Below are 16718 nucleotides of genomic sequence, written 5' to 3'. Positions count from 1 at the left end.
CCACCCAATTAACGTTCACCGCGTTGATAAATAAGAATCACCAAAACATGAAATTGCCTCTTGCTGTTGAGAACAGCAAGTATGTGACATTTAACTCATATGACACAGTTTAAAAAACAAACAAACAAAAAAGTCTGCATACAAAGGCACGTTAGAACAGAAACGGTGTATTTTGAGCTTTCAGAAGTAAATAATATACTTTATACAGGAAAAAATAATATACTTTATACAGGAAAAAATAATATACTTCATTTATTCTATTAAAACCAAACTAATACATTTAGCTAACAAATACATTTTTTGCAGCTTGAAATGTGATCAAATACACTATCCTAAGTAAATTATGTTCCCTCAAAGGGATTCTTGGCTATCCCAAGCACAATTCTATATTTCATTCCAAACTTTTCAATCTCAGCCAACACAGTCTGATGTATGGTATACATTTGGTATAAAGGCAGTTCATCATGGACTGAATAATGTTGATGACACTGGTGTCAACTAGAATGTGGTATGGTAACCAAGCTAAGTACTGGAGGAACTGGCATGGCGGATACTTCTCTGTCCTTAATGCTGGGGGGGGGGCTGCAGAGTAGCTCATTGATTTTTGCTTAACTGTGTTTGAAAATTCTGCTGACTGTGCATGCAGAGCATATTAAAGGTTTGCTGATAGAGAGAAAACTTTATTGGCTAGATCACCTCAGTCTTCTTTCTTAAAGCCAGTTCAGTGACTCAAACAATACTTCCACTAATCTTCCACCATTTCAGTCACATAATACACATATACTGTGCCCATCATTAGTTTCAAACACTTACAATATGCTTTATCTTACTGTCCCTGTAGATCCATATTTGTTGTGGATGCAGGTTTCATTACACATGCCACAGAAATTCAATCCTGTTCATTAAATGTCGAGGCATTCTTCTTTTGTGTCCCGTCTGATTAGGTAAGGTCAAGTTCCTTTATTCTGTGGCGTAATTCTGCAGAGTCCAACAAAGGGCCAGACTGAAGATCCTGTAGGTACATGGGCAGTTTTCTGCAACACAAACAAAAAATAGTCATCATTGCATAGTTCATGTTCTCTGAGAGAGAGAGAGAGAGAGAGAGAGAGAGAGAGAGAGAGCGAGCGAGCGAGCGAGCGAGAGAGAGAGAGAGAGAGAGAGAGAGAGAGCGAGAGAGAGAGAGAGAGAGAAAATAATTAAACTAAAGTAATCTATGCTAGGGCAAGAGACGGGGTACACCCTGGACAGGGCTTAAGCAGAGAGGCAGACAACCATTCACGCTCACATTCGCCTATGGCCACTTTAGAATCACCACTTAACCTAACATGCATGTCTCTGGACTGTGGGAAGAAGCCAGAATGCCCAGAGAGAACCAGCAAACTGCAAGCTTGGATTTGAACCCAGGAGCGTCTGACTGTGAGGCAACAGTGCTAACCACTGCACCGCCCTACTGCCCTCAATTAAACTATTGAGTGTTTAAATTGTATTTTCTTAGAATAAGATCCTGGTCAGGCCAAGTATGTTAAACTCTTTCTAGACACACATTTAGATTGTGTCTAAATCCAGAAAATATCTCAAATCCATTCTGAGTGCTTGTTCTTGTTTACATTTGACTTCCTCTGCTGGAGAGGGCAGAGAAAAACTAACGAACTAAAAAACAAAACCAGAATTACCACCCTGTGGTCGTCTGCCAACCAACAACAATGAAGCTGCTGTTTACATCCACATCTGTCCAAGCTTGATCTTTAAGTTATAAAATGTGATCACTTCATTTTGTCCTGTTACACATCTGTATGAATTACATGCTGTCCACTTTATTAAGCAAACCTGTATGTGCACAGCTTTTTTAACCAGCCTATTTACCTCCATTTTAGCATCGAACCACAGACCAAGTCCAGCAGAAGTGACAATCCCACCACAATTTCTCAAGAAATTACACTGTCTGGTTATAGTATGAATTCTTGATTTATTCAGCTCATCATTGAACCCAAGCACATACTTGTGCCTAAGTTGAAGAAATGTGCTCAAAGCATTAGAGAGGAATTGCTTTCATGAGAAAAAACTGTACAAACAACCTGAAAACATTTGCACATAGCTAGAGAAGATGACTGAACTGTCGCTGTAGAGCACTGGCAATGGCAATGTTAAGGCTGAACTTGTATTATTATTAATTGTATTATAATAAGCATTTTGCATTGTTATTGTATATAAATATTTTGTTTTACTTTTAATTTTATGGAATTTATAATTTTACCTCCCTTTGTTTATTTTGTTTTTGTTTCTCCTTTTTTCTATTTAACTGACCCACTCTGTTCATCATATATAATATAATCAAATACATTCTACAGTGTGACATACACAGTATTACCTACAAATGTAGTGACAGTGGTGAATGTAAGAATGAAAGTCTTACTCCACTGAGGATTGCGCTGTGAGGCTCCAGGTCTTTTCCCAGCAAGCTGCTGCCTCATGCCTCCTGCCAAGCCTCCACAGCACCTCACCGCACCACAGCCCTGCTCCTGCACAATCTGAGACAACACTTGTAGCATGATGACATGTTCTAACAAGTGACCATGTAAATCAAATTCGTACTCACTACAGTCATGTGGTCTCACAGTAATTCCCACATTTAACGCCACATACGATCTTTAAAAGTCAGTGCCTTTGATCTGAACACATTTCTCTACTTAGTCCATATTTTCACATTAAAGCACTTTAACGTAAAATAATAGTGAACAAGAGTGAGTATATTTGTTACATATTAGAAAAAAAAAAATTCTTAGCCACAGACATATAAGAGTCTATGACTGATCTCCGCTTTCCATTGTATGACCAGCTAGCTACAATGACTGAGTACTGGCGATAGATCAAATGTCAAAAATAGCTCCAAGTTCTGCTATTCACAGGATCAAGTTACAGCGGTGGTGTATTACCTGAGAAGGCCTGCAGGCTGAGCTGGAGGTCCCTCAACGCCTGTCTCAGATGGTCCATCTGGGTGAAGCTGATGCCCCTGCCAGCTAGCGAAAGCCCCTTCATCGTTTGCAGGACGCACAGATCTCTCCCATACTTAAGATTCATATCTGCAGTAGGGATCTGTGGTTGGAAATCTGTAACCGACCATAAAATGCACAAAATAAGAGAGGCTAGTAATACTGGAAAAATTCTCCAGCCATTAATAAAATTATTACTAATTACTTAGTAATTAATTATTACTAAGTACTCACCTTTGTTTTTTAAGCGCACCTTCACCAGCAGGTTGATGCACCTGTAATGTAAATGCAAAATTACCCTTTTTTATAACCCAACAACAGATGAAACAAAACTAATTGCACCTCTCAGACCTTGTGTAGTGAGTCACAGCTTGTTTCCAGTCCTTCAAGAGAGTGTGGCAGTGACCCTGAAGGAGGTAGGCAGCTGCAGCCCAGAGGAGCACTGTTACCTTATCTTCACCCTCCACACCTCCCCCACTTTTCTCTTCTGACTCTTCCAACACCACTTTCTCTGGCAGCAGCTCTAGTGTTGTGCTAAGAACTTCATTGCAGAGCACCATACAATCTGCAGGACGTCGGGCCATGAGCAAGGCAGTGCCGGCCTCCAGGTAAAGCTCTGGTATTCTGGGGAGGGCAGAGATCTCAGCATGAACCTGAGACAGAGGCAACAAATATGTCAGATAACTCACTAAGTATTCTTTCCCTGGACAAATATATTAACCTTGTCCGCTATTGTTTTCAATCTTACTGCATGTTGATCCTCTGAGTGAAGAGCACCCAGTAGATCCAGATAATGTTCAACACCCTCAGCAACCCTGCAGAAACATCAGCAACACTCCACTGTTAATGCAAGTCTACTATTCTCCTCTCTATTGGCATTTTCTGGTTTTGAGTAGAGGTCAGATGGCTGTAACTGAGAGTTACAAACAGACTCCCACTGCTGCTCTTCTCACCTGCCACTGAGCACACACTTGAGGGCGAGGCTGTAAAGGACACTGAGGGCAGACGGGACAGAGAGCAGGCTGTTTAGTGACTGGCTGCTGAGGAGTAAGGCCGGAGAGAGGGGATGGATACCAGCCAGAACAGGCTCCGTAGCAGGGGGCAACATCAAAGTCTGTGGGAAAAGCTAGGTCTTATGTTTCAGCATACAGGCCTGAATTTTACTGAAAATGTGTCAATGATCAAAACAAACTTTTTATTCTCATCTATGAGGCTATTTAACTGCAAAATATATGTACATGCAGGGACTAGTGGCATCCTTTCTCTCACCTGCATGCATGAGCCCTATATGGACTGTGTATGTGTATGACTCACTGAGTGCAGTATCCGCAGAGCTTGTATCTCAGCCGGTGTGTTTCCCAGCTGTCTAAAGATGAGCATGCTTTGGTATAGAGCGCACACACAACGGGAATCTGTCTCTAGGGCTTTTCTGTAACACTGCAGTGCCATCTGGGGGCGGTTCTAGAGACAATTGCAAACACAAACACTTTAACCAAAGGGAAATGCTTAAATAGGCTGCTCTTTTATTTTTATGATTTCAGTGCATGTGTTTACCATATGAGTGAGGCAGGAGCCTGAAAGGAGGTCTGTATATGCCATTAGAGCTCTGGGAGCTGGCAGGGCAGAAGACGCCTGTAAGTCAGACAGCGCTTCTGAACTCCGACCCTCGTTCAGCCTTTCTGCACCTTTCTCACACATACAGTCACATAGAGGGAGTCTATCAATACAACACTGTAATTTTCACCATCATCAGTGTTCAAATGTTAATTTACAACCAAGCCTTAAAAATGCATTGGTAAAAAGCATGAATATAGCTAACCTCGAGCAATGGAAGTGCAGATCTGTAATAATTCAGTAAGCCTTTTTGGGTCCATCACCAGCAGAGGACTGTTTGACAACTTTGCCTTTGGATTGGTTCTACCGCCATCCCCAACTCCACCACACAGTGTCTCGCACAGAGAAGACAGCTCCTCCTACATCACATGAAAAAAATACATTAACAGTCATTTTTTAACAAGAACAAAAAACAAACATTGCATTAACATTAGCCTGTTTCATCAGTTCCACGACACACAAACCAGGGCTAAGTTCATTTGGAACTTATTTTGACTAAGAATCAGCACAGTGGTTTGATCCATGTCAAGGGTATAAACAGCCATCTCATGAGGCTAAACAAATTGTTTTCAATGGATAGATCCTACAGTCTGTTTAAAACAAACAAACAAACAAAAAAACGTTTAAAATATAATAAAAATGTTTTAAAAAGAAAAGAAAAAAAGAAACAAGCAAGGTGTGAACATATCCTAAAAAGAATCTTACCCGAAATTCCTGTATAGTTTCTAGCTGGCATTTGGCTAGCCACAGTGCCCACTGCAGACAGAGTAGGTACAAAGCATGTAGATGCAAAGCTGTGTTTCCCACTGATTTAAGAACTGTTCTCCAAAGCACAAGAGGATCAGAAGTGCTACTGTCATCTCCTGCCATCTGTAACACTAAAGGAACAATAGCAGATTTTAAAATCCACAGTGAAAAATCTCTGAACGGACAAAAATTTGGATTTGTGGCATTAGTTCCTACATATGCTGTGTGGTTTGGCCATTATTTCACATAGAGGCTCACCTCTCTCTGTGGTTTGTTTGAGGAGCAGTTCAGCTTCTAAGAACTGAGACTGAGAGGTAAAGCATACACAGGTATTGCACACCACTGCCAACTCCAGCTGCGCATGATCTACATGAGCAGGGATACCTGCAGAAGACGGACGTGGAGAAAGAAGATGCACAAAGGTCAGTTATACAGTGCCATAAAAAAGTACTTCTTGATTTTAGTTTTTTGGACATCTGACACTTAAATGTTTCACATCAAACAAATTTTGATATTAGACAAAGATAACCTAATGCAGTTTTTAAATGGTTATTTGATTTATTAAGGAAGAAATAATCATTTTTTAAGTCATATGTTCTCCTTTCATGGGTTGATGGTTTTTAACAGGTTGTGTCCTTAGATCACAAGTTTTTTAATTGTGTTTGCATTTTAACGAGCTGACTCACTACACTGCAAAACAATTTTACCTTCGGGTACAAATAATGTTACTAGAGCTTGAAAGTCATCCAAAACTACCTGGCCCTATGTGAAATCGCCCCCTAAAACTTAATAAGTGGTTGTGCCACCCTTGGCTGCAAGAACTGCAATCAAGAGTTTGCAATAACTAGCAATGAGTCTTCCAAAACTGTTTTAATTGAAACACATTGGAGGGTTTTCCAGCATGAACGGCCTGTTTAAGGTCATGTCTAACCATCTCAGTCTAATTTAAGTCCGAACTTTGACTAGGGCATTCAGAGGTGGACTTGCTGGTGTCTTTCAGATCATTGATCTGCAAAGTGCTCATGAGCTTCAGGGCATGAACTGATGGCCGAACATTCAGGATTCAATCCTTCGAGATTTTCTGGTAGAGAGCAATGGGACTCAAACCTTCCAAAAAGTTCAGCTTTTGTTCCATCAGTCCACAGAAGATTTGTCTTGGGCATCATCAAGATGGGTTTTTTTGGCAAATGTGAGACGAGCCTTTGTGTTCTTGTTGGTCAGCAGTCATTTTCTCCTTGGAATTCTGCAATAGATGCCATTTTTGCCCAGTCTCTTATTGTTGAATCATGAACTCTGACCTTAACTGAGGCCTGTAGTTCTTTAGAACCTACTTCACATTGTCAGACAGGTTCTATTTAAGGAATTTCTTGATTCAACAGGTCTGGCAGTAATCAGGCTAATGGCATTGAAATCGGGCTTGATTGTAGTTCAGTTTCACTAGCAATTGCAGTAGGTTTGGGGGGCAATTATTTTTCCACATAGGGCCAGGTAGGTTTGGATGACCTTTTTTACCTTCCTACCATCCATCTTCTTTGGCAAGAGGTGGTGCCTGTGTTGGCCCTGGACATGTGGCCAGAGACCGACAATGGGCAATTTAGAATCTCCAATTAACCTAACCCCACTAATTGGATGTGTCTGGGCTGTGGGATGACGCTGAAGCACCCGTGAAGACAACATTTGGACTGCATTTTGTATTTACTTGTCTCCTGTTAAAATGTGTATTATAACGAGATGAAGTACCTTGTATTTTCTTCAAAAGTTTGTGAAATTCAGAGGAACACCACCTCAGACTGGTCTGGCTGTGGTCTCGGCTCACAGCATCTCGTCCTGATTCCTGCTGCTGAAACAACCAAGTGAAGGCAAAATGACACCATGATCGAGATGCATATGTAAGTCACGGTTACTTGTCCTTTATTTGAGTATTTCTATTTGAAGCTACTTTACTACAAGCCATAATTATAAGAAATACCCTTTACATTTATGTTATGTATAAGTGGCTTTGTTTAGGTTAAAATTGTTCCACCAGATATGACATAAACAAGCGGATTACATAATGCAATGCAAAACATACAAAACAGGACTTTCAGTCTGTCAGAGAAAAAACTGGCTCCGCTGTGCATTTTAGCGGCATCTGGAATTAAACTATGAGGTTTTTATTCACCAAACCTATTCGAAATAATAACATAGCAATAATTTTATTTAATGTGAGCGTTACTTATCCGGCGTAGAGCTGACATTTAATGTCGACCTGCTAGCCAGCCTTACCTACCTTACACTTATTTACCAAATCGTTGTTCTCCTGGATCCACTTCTCTAGTAAAGAAGGCGGCTGATACATTTTAACCACACATCACAGCGGTGTTTGCAGGGGGGAAAAAATGACAAGGTTTCGTTTGAACTTTCCCTCGTTTGTCAAAGAGACGCTAACAACACAGGAAATGAAAACATTACGCGCTCTGTTGCAGCGGGGCTCTGCTGCCCCCTGTGGACACATCTGGGGACGACACCGGCAATCTGCTAACTGACCAGCAGGTGGTGCTCTGACGTATTCAAGTTCAGATGTTTTTCTAGAAAGTTCAGTGGCAGAGCCATGATAAAGCTGTGAGCTACTTCACAGTGGTCAGTACATTTCCATAATGATATACAGACACTCGCGCAGTTGCAAAGCCTTTTTATTTTCTGCATGACTGCTGTGCAGTTTTGGGGAAAAAAAGCGAAAGCTTTGGCCACATTGGCATACCATCACAGTTACATACACAACCATGCATGCACACAAATACACACAAGAGTCTAAAGCAGGTAAACACAGTTCAAGGCTTTAATTGTATTATAGCTGAAACAGAGCAACCATTTTTCTAGATGTCACTCCCAAGGTGACTCACTGTTTTCTCAGCCAGTTCCAGTCATCCCTCTCATCCCACTGTCTGTCTGTCTCTGTCATCCCTCCGTCAGTGCATCATCTTGTTTCCTGATGTCTGCGTTGTCTGCCTTCATCACACCCTCACAGCCCTTCCCTTCTCTGACTGTCTCAAATCACTGAAATGTTTAAATATATCCCCATGAAACAAGGGAAACTCCACCGCTGCTCCACAGCCTGAACTCCATGCACCTGCAGATGCAAGACATAATTCCCCTGGGACAGGTTTCAGTTTTTTTTCTGACATTTTCCTCTGCATCGATCCTGCTATTTTCCATCTCTACATCTGTCTCACTCTGCTGCTGTCTGCCTATCCATCCCTTCAAGGACAAGGCCACTACATGGCTACAGCCTTTGTGCTCTTCTGTCAGGAGCATTTGCATTGCCAGTCTTCAAGCTTTCAGCTATATTAAAAATTGTGTCTGTGATTAATTCACCTATGACAGCGCTGAAAAGAATATTATGTTAATTTTGAGAAGCTAAAAGCAGCCAACAGACTGCAGGTGACCTGTTATTTTGAGATCATATTCCAAATGGTATATCTTAGTTTGGCTGTTAGATTTTTGGTTTCAGGTAACAGACACTCTTGCTTTCTGGCCAGGCTGTTTAGAGTTACTGCAATAACTGCTGATAAACCTCAGATCTGGCCTGCTGCTTATATTTCAGCTACACTTACATTCTAACACGTGTGAGTCTTTTTCCTTTAGCTTCAGCCTGAATGGTCGGTTTGAATAGTAGCAAATTTGGGAGCACGGGATATGGCATCCTCATGAAATCACAGCAGAATCCTGTCATTTCTGTTGCATTATCCTCATCTATAAAATATGCAGCCGGTGGATGGAGGGGATATGATGCATGTAATTTCTATGCTGCATAACCCACCAGCCCCTGCCATGCCCACCACTCCACCCCAAACGTGTGGAGTAGTGCAAAGCACACAGTGATTTAATGTGTTTCATTTTAACACCAGTGTAAAAATTGGTGATAAAACTCAGCATCACTCAAGTTATATTTAAGGACCCTAAACAAATATGACACATCTGCTGGAGGACTTAAGTGTCACACACTTCCGTGGCTGTGGGTGTCACTGAGCTGATGACATTAATGTTAAACACAACAAAGAATAGCTGGAAAAGAGAAATCATCTTCTGTCTCCTAATTAGTCTGTTCTTATGTATTTGATCACATCAAAGGAAAGGCCTGCAGTTCCCCTTTAAGGTATGAAAGGTAAACTCATTCACCCTGAGTTTGAGTAATCAATAGGTGCTGTATATGCTCTTCAGAGCTGGTCCTCTTTTCAGAGAAGACATCCTCTTTAGATCAGCAGAGACAGCTGTTTGCTGTTTTTGTGAATGCTGTATCAGTGTAACTCAGGACACATCCTGAGGCGCACACACCTTATGCTGCTGCTGTTTTTGGTTTCTGTGTCGGCTGAGTGCCTCACATACTTGACCTGTAATCAGATGCTGAACATCTGAAAATTATTTACGCTCCAGGAGCAAAAAGAAGCAGAAACTAAATGATGGGAATCTTTTTTCTAAAAAAAAAAAAAAAAAAAAAAGGAGAAGGAAACACTGTTTGCATCTGTGCCTGTACTAAAAGGAGTCTGTCAATGGCCCAGTAGTTGAGTTGAGTCCCGGGGGGATGGCTGTGGATCTGCAAACTCACACTGCAGCAGGGAAGCTACAGAGAGCATCAGCAGAACACACAGAACACCCACACAGTCAGTCACAGATCACAGATGGAAATGAGTAAATTTACAAAAATCCAGCATTTACAATTTGTTAAGGTGCATTGTCCCTATTAAATAAACAAATTAGGAAGAAAGTCCATCTGGACTTTAGCTACAGTATTCATATGCCAAAGTATTCATATTTTTAAATACTTTTTAAATGTGTCCAGACTATGCATAAAGAACCACAGCAACTGGCATTTGCAAATAGTCCTAAAATAATTCATATTGCAATGATTATGAAAAATAGCCTAGATATTTCCCAGGTGTTTTTAAACACAGAAAACCTTAGGCTGCTTGAAAACACATTGTATTCTATATACCCACGAACACCTCGAATATCTTCAAAAACCAACTTATCATCCAGATCCTATACTGACGGGAGTGAATATCGCTTTGCTATTCCTGCGCAGGTAGTAGTTTTCTGAAGAAAAGATATCTCTTTAAAAAGACCGTGTCCTGATGCTGACTACTGAGTTTTCCCTCCCTCCTATAAAAGCTGAGCGCTCTCGCTCCTACTGCAGTCAGTTCTCCACCGGTCCGGCCAACATGAGTTACACGGTAGAGCATCACTTCATGGGCCCGAGCTCGTACCGCAAGGCTCGGCCCGCCTCTGTGTCCTCCAGTGGCTTTCACTCCCAGCGCCGCCGCCTCACCTACAGCCAGCCGTCCTCCGTCGACAGCTTGGAGACTTTCAACGGTGACATGACACGGAAGAGCGAGAAAGAGATTCTGCAGGCTCTGAACGACCGGTTCGCCGGCTACATCGACAAGGTGCGCAACCTGGAGATGCACAACCGCAACCTGGAGGCGGAAGCGGCGGCGCTGCGACAGAGCCAAGCCGGGCGCGCCTCAGTTGGGGAGCACTATGAGCGAGAACTGGGTGACCTAAGGGGTCTCCTGCAGCAGCTGACCGGGGAGAAGGCCCGCGCAGCTCTAGAGCACGAGCACTTGGAAGAGGACATCCAACACCTGCGGGTCAGGCTGGAGGATGAGGCGCGGAACCGGGAAGAGTTGGAGGCTGCCGCTCGCGCCATGAAAAAGTACGTGGAAGAGTGCCGGCTGGTACGCCTGGAGTTGGACAAGAAGCTTCATGCCTTGGAAGAGGAGGCCGTTTTTCTTAGGAAGAACCACGAGGAAGAAGTAGTGGAGCTCATGGCGCAGATTCAGAACGCGCAGGTGAGCTTCGACTTGCGGGACACCCTCAAGGCGGACGTCACCACCGCACTGCGAGAGATCCGCGCACAGCTGGACAGTCACGCATCCAAGAGTGCAGTGCACGCTGAGGAATGGTTCAAAGGTGAGTTAGATCAAAAAGGTGGAGAAAGTTTATTAAACGCTCAAAAGTCCCAGCGCGTAAATGTTTGTCCTCTGTCCATGGTGCTGAAGTCCGACACCTTGTTCAACTTCAGGTTTTATTTGAGGCGTCAATAACTTAATTGGTATTTATTGAAAGTAGTGATTTAAAATCTTTCTTTTATAGCAGATAAAACTGTTTTGTATTTGATAACATTTATCAATCTATCAGATCGAAAACTTAAAACATAACAGACGAGGTTAAATTACAGGTGACGGATTACGAGAAAGAAGGAAGATACCTTGATGAGGAAAAGCACAAGATCCTTATATAAATAATATGACCTCTAGCTTAATTGGTGCCCTTTTCCGTGTCTGCGCCGTTGCGGCAGAATGATCATTTTTACTTAAGGCGAGTCCTGCAGAGGTGAGGTGGCACACAGAGAAGAGACTATGATTAATTTGCACTCTTGCTGGTTAACAGTGAGTGTGCGCTGTTTGTTTCTCTTTTTGCTGTGCTGATGGATTTTACCTTGTATCTCCACAAATAGCATAGTACCTTTCAAGGTCGTGGCAGGCAGATAATGTTTCAGCAGTCGGTTCATGCATTAGCTATCTTCTCCTAACTGATGTGATTTGTAGGTATGATGCATAGACCTACTGAAGGAAGGTAGTAAGTGAGACATCATCTTACAGCCACTGTGAGCAGCACTCACGCACAGTGCTACTGGTACTATGCAAACACACTGCCGACAACTTGGAAGGCCGAGAAAGGTTTCCTGGTAATTTTGAGCATGTCTCAAAGGACATAATGGTCTATACCTAATTAAGTACAGTAGGTTTACTTGCTGACCTGATACAGCTAGTAAACGGTGCAAACAGAATGACCTTCTCTGAATCCAGCTGACTGCAGCAGTGGTTTATTCAAGCTTGGACGAGGGAGGGAGCTGAGTCAGACTACTGACTGGCAGCTGGACAGTGTCAAGGTTACTGAGACTCTCTGTCGTGACTGCACAATTTGGCAGAACTGTTTAAATATTTTCAGACCAAAAAAAGGGCCCTTTTTTTATTTATGCATGTGACATGTCAGGCAAAGTATCTTACATTAAAAGTGATATCTAAATGTTTTAAATGCTTTGGTCTTTGTTTTCCACAGTGCGTGTGGAACGTTTGTCAGAGGCTGCTAGATCTAACCAGGATGCAATCCGTGGATCCCAGGAAGAGATCGCAGAATACCGCCGTCAGCTCCAGAGCCGCACCATCGAGCTGGAGACTCTTCGAGGAACAAAGGAGTCACTGGAGAGGCAGCGTATGGAGAGTGAAGACAGACACCAAGATGACCTCAACTCACTGCAGGCAGGACATCAGCACAGACATATGGAAAAGCAGAAATGCACAATTACTGCACATTTCTTTTCAGACCCTTAGAATTTTATTTCACTAGAAAGGATATGTGCTTTCATTTTACAGGAAACCATCAATCAACTTGACAATGAGTTAAAAACTACAAAATGGGAGATGGCTAGCCAGCTGAAAGACTACCAGGAGCTGCTGAATGTGAAGATGGCCCTGGATATCGAGATTGCTGCTTATAGGTTGGTCAGGATCTAAAATTCTGAACATTAAATTGGATTCCATATGCCAAAAGTTATTAACGTTTTCATTGTCTGTGTTTTTGTCTTCAAAACAGAAAGCTACTGGAGGGAGAGGAGAATCGCTTTGTGTCAGGTGGTGGCCCGTACTCCTACCTGGAAAGCAGAGTCTCTGCCCACTTGAAAGTGAAAGCAGAAGAGATCTCAGATACAGTCATTGTAGAGGAACAGACGGATGAAACACAGGTCACGGAGGTGACAGAGGAAGCAGATGAAGAAGAGGAGGAAAAGAAAGAAGAAGAAGAAGCAGAGGAAGAGGAGGGTGAAGAAACCAAAGAAGATGAGGGAGAAGGTGAAGAAGGGGAAGATAAGGAGCAGGAAGGAGAGGGAGAAGAAGAGAAAGTGGAGGAAAAGGAGGAAAAAGAAGAAGAGGGAGAAGAAGAGGAGGCAGGTGAAGAAGAAGAGGAGTCCAAATCTCCAGAAAAGGCTGCATCCCCTCCTTCAAAATCTCCTCAACCTAAATCTCCTGCTGCTAAATCACCACCAAAATCACCAGAAGCCAAATCACCAGCAGCCAAATCCCCTGCAGGAGACGCATCAAAGTCACCTGTGTCAAAATCTCCACCCAGCAAATCTCCTGAATCTAAATCTCCTCCCAAGAGCCCTGAACCAAAGTCTCCAGAGAAGGAGAAGGCCAAGCCAGTTTCTGCCAAAGACACCCCTAAAGAAGAGGAAAAGGAGGAGAAAAAAGAGGCAAAGCCTCAGCCTGTCAAAGAGGAAAAGAAGGAGAAAGAGCAGCCTGTGAAGGAGGAGAAGAAGCAGGAGCCCAAGGAGAAAGAGCCAGAGAAGGTAGACAAACCTGATACAAAGAAAGAAAGCAAAGCAGAAGAAACACCAAAAAAGGAAGAGGCTTCAAAACCTGCAACTCCCAGCAAGCCTACTGAGGACAAACCAGCCCCCAAGTCTGAGCCTAAAGAGAGTACTCCCCCTGCTAAAGAGGAAGAGAAGCCCTCTGCTCCTAAATCAGAGAAGGCTGAGTCTGAAGCCAAGCCAGCTGCTAAAGCAGAGCCTGAGAAAACAGAGAGCAAGAAGGAGGAGAAGAAACCAGAGGAGAAGCCAGAGGAGAAGAAGCCAGTAGAAAAGAAACCAGAGGAGAAGAAGACAGAGGAGAAGCCTGCACCTAAAGTAGAGCCTGAGAAAACAGATAGCAAGAAAGAGGAGAAGAAGCCAGAGGAGAAAAAGGAGGCTAGCAAAGAAGAAAGTAAAGGGGTGAAGGAGGGAGCAAAGAAAGAGAAAGCTGAGAAATCCTCTGGCACTGAGACAAAGGAAAGCAAGGAGGAGAAACCCAAGAAGTAAGACAAAAATGCTGCGTTCTGGGGCTAGAGGAGGAGAAGGGAAGAAGGTGGAGATGCTAAAGATCTATGAGAGAGGGAGATGAGGGAAAGGCAAAAAGTGACTGAAGAGCAAGAGAAGCTGGATGTAGCCAGCAGTTCAGATGGGCAATAAAATGTCCAAAGCCAAGCAGGTAACAGTATGTAAGCAATAGTGATTTGTAGCAATTACCCCCCGCTCCCTACGTATGGCCATTACACGCCCCCGATGCTTCTGATGTATGACTGTAGTGAATGCAGAATGCTCTTAAACTCTTTATCTGAATGTGACGACTGCCCTTAATCAATATCAAGTGCATTTAAAGGGATTTCCCGCTGATGGGTAGAGCAAGACCCTGCTGTACCTACGCGAGCCTTCAAGGGCAGAGATGTCAAACCAATGTCAAGCTAAAGATTGTTATTGATATTGAATATGAAAACGTATATTTAGGGAAACACAAATGTTATATTTACAAATGAATCAATAAGAAAGACTTGAATTTTGCTTGTTGTGCACCTTAATGCAGCTTCTCCTGACAGGTGAACTGGACTGTCTCACTCTTCTAGTCTGCAAAGTTAGGACAATGATGACTGTGCTCTGTATAAACTGCTGAGAATATGCAATATGAAACAGAAAATAAAGAATGAAAAATGAAGCGCAAGAGAGTTGGCAGTCTTTTCTTCATGCATGCAAAAATCTGTAGCTTATTAAGTGAAGATTAATAAAGTGTCAAGAAAAATCCTACAAGGTGTGAGGCCAAAAGGTAAATGCTGTGAGTTATTGCACTGCATTGCGGCTATGGAGAGGGGGAGCTGTACCCACTCTCGACAGCCACCGCACCCTTCCTCACATTCCACAGAGTTCATGTATAAATCAAGAGCAGTGTCGCCACCTCGCACACAAAAGACTCTCTCATTTCCCAGGCCTGTCTCATTACAAACAGGAGCAGGAGACCCGCATTTATCTTAAGATTATTAATTCATAAACACCAGAATTATAAAACTATGTATTAGGTTCAGTATCACGAGCAGGCTTCTGATTAAACAGAGCAGGCCTTTGCTTTGATTCTTAACAAGAAATCCTCCCTTTCATTTATGGGTTGGTAATATTTTGAAATATTCATAGATTTCTACAATGTTTCACAAAAAAAAGATGGTAGCTACATTTTTAATAGGATTTCTTAATGAGTCCTGGTGACAAAAGGCTTTCATGACACATCAATTAAAAAGCAGGTACCTGTTAAATTTATATCACAGAGGCTTCCTTCTCTTGGTAAAACACTGACATTGGACACACTTTGGCTGACATTGTGAGGATTTCTCTCCTGGCACGACTGCACCGCATCCCTCCCCTTTAATCCAATTTCACTGCATCTGATAGATGGCTGTGTATTAATGGGATCAGCAACACCATCATTAAACACCAGAGTTGGATGACAGAAATTACTTTGACTGCTGTCAGTGTGCTGTGACTGCAGTCTGTTGTTAAACAGTGTTTTTGGTGTATTGACTCTTTTATTGATGAGTGTGTACTCTGTAAATGTACTTTTTCCTAAAATATTTACATCAGTTCTAAATGTGACTGCTCAGTGCAAACTGAACAAAGCTGAAGCTGGCAGCCACGAGAAGCTACAGACAGGTGCCAAATTAAAGGAAATACCAATGAAAGATCCACTCAGCCATCCATTTTTTTTTTTTAAATTGTTTGCCTATTCAGATCATTGTCCTGCTGCATAACCCAAGTGTGCTCAAGCTTCAGGGCATGAACTGATGGCCAGACATTCTCCTTCAGGATTTTCTGGCAGAGAGCAGAATTCATGGTTTCATCAGTTACAGAAAGTCATTCCAGGTCCTGAAGCAGCAAACTACCACCACATTTGACTCTTGGTATGTTCTTTTTATGAAATACTGTTAGTTTCATGGCAGATGTAACAGGACCCAAAATTTCCAAAAAGTTCATCTTTTGTCTCATCGGTCCGCAAAACATTTTCCCAAAAGTCTTAGGGATCATCAAAATGATGGCATGATGTGTTGCTTTTTGAGATCTTTTACTCCACTTCACTTTGTCAGACTTCTATTTAAATGATTTCTTGATTCAGCAGGTCTGGCACTAATCAGGGCTGGATGTGACTAATGAAAATGAACTCCCAAAAGATGAGATTAATCACAGTTAATTCATGATTTAACAAATGACTTTCACATAGGACCAAGTAGGTTTGGATAGTTTTTTGTTCCCCTTAATAAATTAAATAATTTAAAACAGTTTTTAAATGAAGTTTGATGATCTGAAACATTTTTAAGTGTGAGAAACATGCCCCTACCCCCTACTACTACTACTTTATTAATCTTTAGAATCTTTTATGCATTTGCCAATCACAGCTAATTTCACTTCATACTATGTTTTTACCCAAATAAGCAATGCTTCCTTCTTCTTCTAATTAGACATCCATTTCCATACAT

General features: G+C 42.2%; 2 protein-coding genes across 4 annotated transcripts; one reads left to right on the top strand and one right to left on the bottom strand.

Moving 5' to 3' along the window:
• Positions 1-271: 271 nt before the first annotated feature.
• On the bottom strand, positions 272-7790 carry fancg (FA complementation group G). Of its 3 annotated transcripts, none has more exons than XM_030737969.1 (14): positions 7621-7790; positions 7092-7191; positions 5610-5735; positions 5310-5482; positions 4810-4963; positions 4545-4675; positions 4305-4451; positions 3944-4104; positions 3739-3805; positions 3342-3643; positions 3225-3265; positions 2934-3107; positions 2414-2528; positions 272-1034 (listed from the first exon to the last, which is right to left on the bottom strand). In XM_030737969.1, the coding sequence occupies exons 1-14, from the start codon at positions 7687-7689 to the stop codon at positions 941-943; spliced, it is 1854 nt and encodes a 617-aa protein (XP_030593829.1). In that variant the 5' UTR covers positions 7690-7790; the 3' UTR covers positions 272-940. The 3 variants fall into 3 exon arrangements, with proteins under 3 accessions (XP_030593829.1, XP_030593830.1, XP_030593831.1); XM_030737970.1 differs by having other exon boundaries at positions 7092-7188; XM_030737971.1 differs by having other exon boundaries at positions 7636-7790.
• Positions 7791-10538: 2748 nt separating this feature from the next.
• Positions 10539-14906, top strand: LOC115785989 (neurofilament medium polypeptide). Its single transcript, XM_030737968.1, has 4 exons — positions 10539-11300; positions 12453-12652; positions 12767-12891; positions 12987-14906. The coding sequence occupies exons 1-4, from the start codon at positions 10550-10552 to the stop codon at positions 14242-14244; spliced, it is 2334 nt and encodes a 777-aa protein (XP_030593828.1). The 5' UTR covers positions 10539-10549; the 3' UTR covers positions 14245-14906.
• The last annotated feature ends 1812 nt before the right edge of the window (positions 14907-16718 follow it).

This window comes from Archocentrus centrarchus, chromosome 9 (genome assembly GCF_007364275.1).
Source record: "Archocentrus centrarchus isolate MPI-CPG fArcCen1 chromosome 9, fArcCen1, whole genome shotgun sequence".
In the NCBI taxonomy this organism is placed as follows: Eukaryota; Metazoa; Chordata; class Actinopteri; order Cichliformes; family Cichlidae; genus Archocentrus; species Archocentrus centrarchus.
Note: the sequence above shows the minus strand (reverse complement) of the source record. Positions and strands in the feature narration are given on the sequence as shown.

Coding starts and splice junctions, on each gene's coding strand:
- fancg (XM_030737969.1), bottom strand. CDS start 7,689: ATGTATCAGCCGCCTTCTTTACTAGAGAAGTGGATCCAGGAGAACAAC. Junction 4,676..4,809: donor CTGCACTTCCATTGCTCGAG/GTTAGCTATATT, acceptor TGTGTGAGAAAG/GTGCAGAAAGGCTGAACGAG. Junction 3,644..3,738: donor ACTCAGAGGATCAACATGCA/GTAAGATTGAAA, acceptor CCTCTGTCTCAG/GTTCATGCTGAGATCTCTGC.
- LOC115785989 (XM_030737968.1), top strand. CDS start 10,550: ATGAGTTACACGGTAGAGCATCACTTCATGGGCCCGAGCTCGTACCGC. Junction 12,653..12,766: donor ATGACCTCAACTCACTGCAG/GCAGGACATCAG, acceptor TTCATTTTACAG/GAAACCATCAATCAACTTGA. Junction 12,892..12,986: donor ATCGAGATTGCTGCTTATAG/GTTGGTCAGGAT, acceptor TCTTCAAAACAG/AAAGCTACTGGAGGGAGAGG.